The sequence below is a fragment of the Mus caroli genome, unplaced genomic scaffold (assembly GCF_978045245.1).
Source record: "Mus caroli unplaced genomic scaffold, Mus_caroli_1 scaffold_19, whole genome shotgun sequence".
Classification (NCBI taxonomy): Eukaryota; Metazoa; Chordata; class Mammalia; order Rodentia; family Muridae; genus Mus; species Mus caroli.
Window position 1 is genome coordinate 61,675,547 of NW_028227274.1, and position 9,269 is coordinate 61,684,815.

At 46.6% G+C, this 9,269-nt stretch overlaps 1 protein-coding gene across 1 annotated transcript in view; it reads right to left on the reverse strand.

Annotated features, from left to right (window-relative positions):
* The window catches only part of Piezo2 (piezo type mechanosensitive ion channel component 2), a 369,017-nt gene extending 363,903 nt beyond the window's left edge, over positions 1-5,114 (reverse strand). Inside the window, exon 1 of the mRNA XM_085833455.1 lies at positions 4,210-5,114. Within this exon, the coding sequence (XP_085689581.1) occupies positions 4,210-4,273 (64 nt within the window). The 5' untranslated portion in view covers positions 4,274-5,114. The remainder of the gene's footprint in view (positions 1-4,209) is intronic.
* Between the last annotated feature and the right edge of the window lie 4,155 nt (positions 5,115-9,269).

The window sequence follows — 9,269 nt, forward strand, 5'->3', positions numbered from 1 at the left end:
TTCATAACAGTAGCAAAATTACAGTTAATGAAGTAGCAACCAAAACAATTTTATAGTTGAGGGTCACAAAACAAGAGAAACGATATTAAACGGTCGCAAGTGTTAGGAGGGTTGAGAACCACTGGCCGAAACCTTTCACTTCTAGGGGTAATTAATAATAATAAACAGGCTGAGAGGCTATGACCAAAATCAAAATTATTTCATATGCTTTTGAGGAACGCTTCAGCATCTCTAATGCCCTCCCACTGATTAAATAAAAATCAGCTTTTTTTTTGGACTATGCACAATGTGGTTTCAAAATGATATCTAATAGCAAAAATTTGCTACACAAAGAAATATTAACGACCATAGATACACATATCAAAAGGAGCCACATATTTTAAATCCAGATATTAGTTTTTTGTCAACTTGTCACAAACCTAAACACATTTAGGAAGAAGAATTGCCTCTATTAGACTGTGTTGTGGCCCTGTCTGTAAAGCATTTTTTTTAATGGATAATCTATGTAGAAAGGCCAGGCCCACTGCAGGCTGTGCCGTGACATCCCCAGACAGCTGAGAAATGAGACTAAGTAAGCCAGAGGGCACAAGGCAGTAAGCAGGGTTCCTCCATGGTATCTGATTCAATTCCTGCCTCTGGGTTTTTGTTTTGGGTTCCTGTCTTGGCTTCCCTCCATGATGAATTTTAACCTATTAGCCAAATAAATCCTTTCCTCCCCAAAGTTGCTTCTGGTTATGGAGTTTATCACAACAGAAACCAACCTAGGGCACATACTAATCTTTCCTAGTCCTGGAATAACCTCTACTTAAGTGGGGAGGCTAGCACAGTGCTTCTGTACTTAGAATATGAGGCCCTGAGTTCAGAAGGGGGCAGGGGGAGAAGAATGAGTTGGAAACTGAAATCATACTGAAAGAAAATAAGCATAAAATATATGTGGTCATCAATGGTCAGCTACTATTATAATGATAATAGACTGCATATTACAGAAGAGTTTTATCGTTCTCCTTTATGTTATGCATATGAAAGAAGTCAACTGGCTAGCAAGAGGTCATAGATCATTCTGGAGATATTTGATATGTCCAGTGGCTATGGAGATGAAAACATCTGTCAATAAATGTTCATTATGGATGGTAAACACATTCTAGTATAGTTTGGTTTCATTGTTAAAACATAACACCTGCATACAAGAGGCCCAACATCACTTATCACGTTCCTTTAAATAAAAACCACTTAAGCATTGGGCTGAACACAAAGGCAGTTCATTTTTTCAGCACCACTCATTAGTTGAAGAGAGTAGGGCACTTTTGCAGGAAACTTTCAACATCCTGTAAAAGAAAGAGGTTTAAAGGAAATGTATGTGAGTTTCTATCAAGGCAAGGCTTTGAAGGCAGCCTTGCCTAGATATAAAAATAGATGGCTAAAATGCAAAATCGATTCTAATGGCAAGCCAGTCATTGTGCTCTCCAAGCCCAGGATATTAGGGAAATCTGAACATTTGATTTAGTGGCACCTTGGGAGCAAGCAGACCTAAAAATCCCTCAATAACCTTGAAAATCTCTATTTCCTGTAGAAGGGAACCAAGAGCCAAAATAATGTGACTCCTATCCAGCTACCTAAGGGTACAATGATTCAAGGCACTGTACATCTTAGGATCTGGGTCATCTTTCCTAAGTGAGAGCCAACATGCAAGAGATTCATAGAGCGAGCCTCCCCGGAAGTTCCTCTCTCTCCTTCCAGGGACTTTTCTTCTTCCCTATTGCAACATCAGACTTTGGGAAGCTGACAGAAGTCACACACTATAGGGTAAGCTGGGGGTAACAGTACCTACTGCCAAATATATACACACACATGAAGACACACACACATGCACACATGCAATAAGGTTAATTCATATCATCTCATACTCTCATATGACACGTAGCCATGTGTGTTCATGCGTACAAAACACTCTCTTACATACTCATATATCCACAATACATTAGCACACTCCCCCATCTCCTTAACCCACAAAAAGTGTGGGAGTGCAGAGAAAAGAGTAAAACAATGGGAGATGGTCCCCCAACAGCCCTGCCCTGACTCGGCTCTCCAGGAAACTTGCAATGGAGCAGGATTGGGCGAGGGCTTCCATTCCTGTGGTCCTGCAAGTCCAACTCCTCTCAAGCAAGTCCCAACCTCAGAGCAGATTCCATCCCCATCCTGAGATGGACCCAGGCCCTTGGCTCAAGCTTGCAAATATGGACACTGCAGGGAGGGGTTGCTGAAGAAATAGGAGGCATGATGGAGCTGGGGCCATAGCTTTGAAGCAGTACCCTTGCTTTGCCAGAGGAGCCTCTAGACTGTAGGACGTTCCTCTGGATGGCTGGGAGTGTTTGTCCTGTTAAAGGGCTTCAGGAATGCATCACCGAAGTCTAGTGGAAATGACTGTACACGGCTCCTATGGCTTGGGGAAGAAGGGGCAGTGAGCTGGGTCCTGCAGAAGCCCCAACCCTAGACAAGACAGCAGGCAATCAAGGGACCATTCCCAGCTCTCATTTCACGGGTGGATCCAGATGGCTGTAGGTGGCCACCTGTTTAACTCTTCCAACAGTCTCTGCAAAACTGCTGCCCCGGGCAAGGGAAGAGACAACTTAGAGCAATAGAGGAAAGAGAGGGATGCAGCTGAGGAAGCACAGAGATGAGGTAAAGAGGCTTGGAGAAGGGATGAGAGCAGCCTCTGACCCAAAGGCCACACCTCTTAAACGAAAACTTCCTATTGAACTGGAGACCTAACTAGCTTCCAATTATCAAATCCAATTGGAAGGCATCAGGTGCGTGGAAGAGAAGAGACAGAAACAGAGGCACCACCTGTACGCTGTGCACCTCGCAGAAGCTTTTCATATTGGCTTTCAAAACTAGCAGGGGGAAGTTCTCCTGGGTTTTGAGGAAGCTCTGCTCCCTCCTGAACAAGGCCACTGACCAAATGGCCCAGCCTGGAACCTGGAATTTCACCAGTCTAGATGGAGAGCAGCCTGTCAGTGCTAGCTGCAGCACCTCCAGAAGCACCTGGGACATTGCCTTGCTGCGTTCTCCTCTCCCAGAACCAGAATAGTTTTGGGCACCTAAGTTTCCCTGAGGCTTCTAGCTAACGTTGTTATTCCTACAGACACCCAAACTCCAGAACTCTAGTCCAATTACCTGAGCAAATAGAACACTTGAAATCCCCAGTCATCAAATTCTGTCAAGATTCAAAAACAGACCAAACAAACAAAAAGTTTCCTTTTGTGGGAAAGCAAAGATCTCTTTATAAATGCAAAACCTGCTACTGTGTTCTATTTTCTAGCTCTTGCGGGAGCAGATGGAAAGCCAAGCTTTGGAGCTCTGCGATTTTTAAAGACTAGGGTTGAATTTGACACTGGGTGAAGACTCCTGCAGCTGCTGTGATCTTTAAACAGATACCCTCTTCCTAACTTTCCGGAGCCACAGAGGATGAAGCTCTCCAAGGGACTTCCTTAGACTGGTCTGTCCCAAGGAGTGAGTTCCATTTTCTAATCCTTTAAATATCTGGAAAAGGCTGTGGCCAGAAGGGCAGGATTAGGTCTGATTGTCTATCGCCTCAACATCCAGCCCCTTTTATTGTGAACGGAGACTATTGTGGAGGTAAAATACAGAATCATCAAGGCAGTTTCTCCTCCCCGCATCTATCCTTTTCTTTTTACTTCTCTTACTGTTTACTTCTCCCGATTTGATTACTGGAGTTTAAGCTGGTGGAGAGATAACCTGAGTCCCTTCTGGTCGCACAATGTGCTGAGCATCTGGGAAGTCTGCAGGGGTGGTGGTATCCTCTCAAAGTCTGTTACTAGTCTTATAGAAGAGAGGGTCGCTTGTCTACAATCACTTTCCAACCCTACTAGCATCCTTTATACACATCCTCTACAGGAAGTCCAGGAGACTTCCATTCAACTGACCGGATCCCCACAGCACTTCTATTCTGGTTACCTGAACCGACTAACGAAGATCCTGATCCTGAGCGCTGCATTGCCAAGTTAAAGCGCAGGTCTGTCACACTACAAAGAGCGCACATCTGAAGCCCCTGCCACTCAGCCTGCGCAGCAGTGTCCCTCAGAACCGAATCCCGCAGAGCTAAGATCCCTTCACGTTGTGAGGAAGCCTTCTCCCAGGCGCCCACTCATCTTCTTTCCTTAGTCACCTCCATGAGCACACCACACTCACCTACTGCCAGGCAGATGGGGAGCAGCAGCCTGAAGATCAGCCCGCACACCACTTCCGAAGCCATCGTGTCGTGGGACCTTGCTAGTCCGAGCAGCAGTAGGGCGACGCTCAGGGGTCCCTAGAGCTGGGATGTCAGGCCCATGTCTACCTAGGGCCTCGTGCGCCCGGCGGCTCGTAGCCACCCTGGCATCGCGTCGGCTGGCGCGGCGCTCTCTGCCCCGAGGGCGCGCTCGACGGGCGGGAGCCGCGCAGCTCACGGGGCTCCAGGCAGCCACCTAACCAGGCGCCCGAGCCCCTGTGGCCCGCCCATGAAGTGTGGAATCGGAATCCAGAGGCAGCGGCTCCAGGGGTCGCCTGGGAAGGAACCAAGGGAGGGACACTCTGGGAGTGGAGAAGAATGGGGGCGGCGAGGAGAGGGGATGGAGGAGGCTAGCTGTCCTCTGCCTGCTCTGGAGATGGCGTTCCGGGATGACCGAGAGTTTCTAGCTGAACCCTTCCGAAGTAAGCGAGTCTGGGCGGCGCAGCCCCGGCTCCAATGTCCACGCGGACTGCGGCGCTCCGGGTGCGCTAAAGACCCGCCGGGCGCCCTGGAAGCCGCGTCCTGGAGCCCCAGCCTCCGGGCGGATCGCTGCTCCGCTCAGCCTCAGCGCCCCCAAGCTTCAGGCCAGAGAGAGCCGGGCGCCAGTTGCAGGGCGCGGAGAAACATTCCCTTCACGGCGGGGTCGCGCTGCCAGCCCGCGGGGATGCGAGTCCAGTCCTCCCCGTGAGGAGCTGAGCGAGTCTGGGCCGGAACCAAGACCCAGACGCGGAGCGCGCGGCGCCACCACCGCGACTTTAGTGAGAAAAGAAAGCCCAGGAGCCCTGCAGAGGTCCCCGCGTCCCCAACAGGCGGAGCAGCCTCTCCCGAGCCAAGCAGCCCGGGCTCCCCGGAGGGCGCGAGCTCCTCCACCTTCAATGAAACTTTGCAAGCTCTCACTCCCGGACCGACGTGTCCCAGGGCCAATAGGAAGGCGGCTCCTAGCAGCGCCGAGCCCGCCCACGCGTGCCAGGCGAAGTAGGCGCCCCGCACCGGCGTGGGGCGCGTCCCGGTTGCACCCCAAGCTCAGCAGAAGGCCCCGCCAAGTGTGCCTATAGTTTTGTTTCTTGCGTATTGGTATTCCTGTATGATGATAGTGGAAATGTTCTCCCAATAGCCTCCTATTTAATTGCTTTGTAGGCAAAACCTAGTCAAATCTGACTGGGAGACTCCTGTGGACCTGGGTCTCTGGTTTTCTATTATCTAAAAATGAAGTCTTTTTTGGTGGCGTGTGCTGGGGAGCTGTCGGAACCAGGAGGGAGGTGACCATGCATGTGAATGTATGGGGGACCACACCGGTCCATCAGGCCTATGGGCCAGCGTGGTAGGAAGCATTAGACATCCCCTCCTCAGTAGTCCTCAGGGCTTGTGCTGACTGTAAAGGTTGGAATGATCGATTAATGGGATAGACCAATAAAAGTGGGCAATTCTTGGTTCTTGGATTAACACCCTGTCACTTAAACCATATAGATGACTCTATCTTTTCTGAGATGCAGTAAGCTTCCACCTCGAGTACAGGTGCCTTCATCAATTCCCTAATACAGAGAAATTTAAAAACAGTTTGTGAAGACGCCTGGTAACATAGGCCATCTATATGAGCTGGCATCCTAAGGAAACTCCTCATTCAGGCAAGAGCCCAAAAGTAAAGCCTTAAGAAAGAAACATGATTAAGCTCCCAGGAAATGTTCTGTGTATCGTGCAGTGGTATAGCCTGTTCTTAGGTCCTAAAAAAGCATCGCCCTTAATTTAAAATAACGTTGTATCAAGACATGCATCTCGTTTTCTCGGACTATTTTCCGTGTTTCTTTTATGGCTTTACCATACCATCAACTGTCTAATTTCCTCAAAATCCCTACTTTGAGATGCCTAAGTGGAGACATAGCAGGACATGCAGATGTCTTACCAAGTACACTTCTTGCTTTCTCTGTCACGATGGCTGCTAACTAGACTTCCAACATCTGCCCTGAAGAGGAAGTTCCAGATGTCTAGACAAGGTCGGATTGAAGTACTCTGTTCTGGCTCTAGCTGGAACTGCCTGCAGAGCTTTGTGAAAATCCTAACAGGCAGTCTCCACACTCCCTGAAACTCTGACTTAATTAGTCTGGTATGGGTCCACACTACATATATTTTTAAAGCCCTCAGGTGCTTAGCTCTACGGTCATGTTAGAGAATCATTCAGTAACTTCATTTACATACCAGAACCCCGAAAAACATGCATTAAAGGGAGATTCTGCACCATCATCACCAAACCAAATCTACCCTCTGAGGATGAATTCCCACGTGGACTGGCTGGTACATATATATCAATAACCAGTAAAAACTATTTCCAGTAATTATCTTCTATACCTTGAGGAGTAGGGTCCACCGTCTAGACAGGCTTCTTTTCAAGGACTCCCAGCCTATCAGCTTATGGGTCCTTGTTCAGGATCTCACTTACTCAGTAGCTTTCAGCCCCTGTGCCCCCGACTTGCTGTGCTGACAAAGTAAACCTTACAGAGCAGTCCTGGGCATATTGTTCTAACGCTCAGTTGCAAGTTTAGCACAGAGAAAGGAGTAAGCTCGGGTCTAGATCTTGACTGGTGAATGGTGCTTTCATCTTATCTGGGGTCTTGACTTTTTCATCTAGAAGTAAAGTAAAATAATAAAACCCATTTGATGGAATGCTACACATATAAAGAAAAAATGTGTACAGCACTTAGAGAGAAAAGAGAAAACAGTATTCACAGTCTCTCTCTCTCTCTCTCTCTCTCTCTCTCTCTCTCTCTCTCTCAGTGTGTGTGTGAGAGAGACAGAGACAGAGACAGACAGACAGACAGACAGGGAGGGAGGGAGGGGTTATCTTTTTGTGTTAGCTATATAAGCATTTTCCTTCATGTATGTATGTATATGCACCATAAGCATGCCCAGTGGCCCGTGAGGCGAGAAGAAGGTAGCAGATCCCCTAGAACCAGTGTTTTGAAAGGTTGTAAGCTATTATGTGTATGCAGAGAACCAAACCTGGGTTCTGTGAAAAAGTAGTCAGTGCTCCTACCTGCTGAGCCATCTCTACAGCCCCATTTGTGTTTTTAAATTTGGTTTGGTGCTGTATTGGGGGTTGACAGTGTCATTCAGTAAAAATTATTTTGGGAATCCTGGAACCACAGGGTCAGTCGGCTCTCCAGTTCATCCTCTCTGCTTCTCCCTGGTGTCCACTATGAAAGGGAGCTTCAGTTGCCCTGTCGGGAAGGTAGGTTTAACACCTGAAGCACTCCCACAGACAACACTGCAAACTGCTCCACGTGGCCTCCTGTTGACCGGAGCACATTCAATGACCTATCTTTTCAGACCGCAGAGGGTCTGTTCCTTTCTGACTTCAAATGCTGTTTTCCAAACCGCTTCTCGTAAACTAGCAAATCTTCAAGAGAGCTCAGTGGCAAGCCTCCCAAAGGCCTCACTCAAGCAAACAGGAAGCCTTCCAAAAGCCTCACTCACTCCAACACGTGCACACTATACAGATGCTTGATAGCCATCAACACCCACCTCTGCAGTGTCAAGAACTCTTTTCACTGCGTATGCTGGCAGCAGCCTGAAATATACTACTTGCCGTGTGTGTGTGTGTGTGTGTGTGTGTGTGTGTGTGTGTGTGTAGTTTATATGTGTGTTGATTTGTTAGTATACGTATATATGTTTTAGCATATGTATAGAGAAATGTAATCTTCATCCTGGAGTCAGTTTCCTCTATCAATCCAACAGGCAATGATCTCTTCCAATCCCCCCTCTCAGGTATTCTGTTAGCATCTTTGAAAGGTCTTTTAAAGGGCAGCTACTATCTACAAGCTAACTTTATAAAGTGTTGTCTCTACAGGGAAAATGTAGGTTGTCAACCCAGCATTTTTCCCCCACTGAATCCTGCCAAAATCCATTGGCGCCACCCAGCCGATGGAGAATTTGGAGTTCCTTGCCAAGGGAAAGTAGATGCCTTCTCACACTGATGATACGTGCTTTCCTTGCTGTGTACCAATATAATATTTTAACATATACATTGCTGTGGTTTCATAATAATTGTCATTGCTTTGGTAAGGAACAGTATTCTTTGTACATTAATCCTGTTAAGGGCCACACAGATTTTGGCTTTGTTCTTAAGAAAACATGGGGACTGGATCAAAAGCACTTATAACACAAAACCACCAGTTGCATTTTTAAAATTTATCTTAAAAGAAAATTGTGACTGCACTGAACAGGTACAAACTTCTGGCTTGTCATTATTTTTTTTAAAGTATACAATTAATATCCGTGTGTAGTATTTACATTGTATTAGATATCAGCAGTAATTTGGAGATTAAGGCAAGAAATTGTGCATAGGTCATCTGCAAGTTCTATGCCTTTTCACATCAAGAGTTGGAGATCCTCAGACTCTGCAGTGCATGGGTGTGTCTTATAACTACCAACATGGTGGGGCTTGGAGCCAATCCCACGTAACTACCAAGAGATTATGGAGAGATTGCAAGGCCACAACTTTTTAAAACTAACAATTTAAAATTTACAACTCCATTTATTTTCAACATGCTCAAAACTTAAAGCCTTCGACAGTCTCTGATGATTTGTAGGAGACATAATCTTGCTCTGTTCTGTTAGGAAGTCGCCCCATAAAAGCTTTGCTGAATAGTCAACAATGAAATCCACCCTTTCTGACATCTGGATCTTAGAAGAAACTTCCTACTGGGTTTGCAGACAGTTCACATCCTGACCTTTATTGCAGTTTGTGATATAATGTGGACCCCAAATCTGAAGCCAATTGTTTATTTTGTATCTGTTTCTCAAAAAACTTTCATAAATTAATCACCTGACAGGTGGGTACATTATCTTTCCAGCTGGTCAGTAAGCCCTGATTTCACCTGTAAAGTGGACCACAAAACAAATACTACTTCCAAATGAATTGTATTTTATCAGCATCCTTTCATCTCTCTCTCTCTCTCTCTCTCTCTCTCTCTCTCTCTCTCTCTCA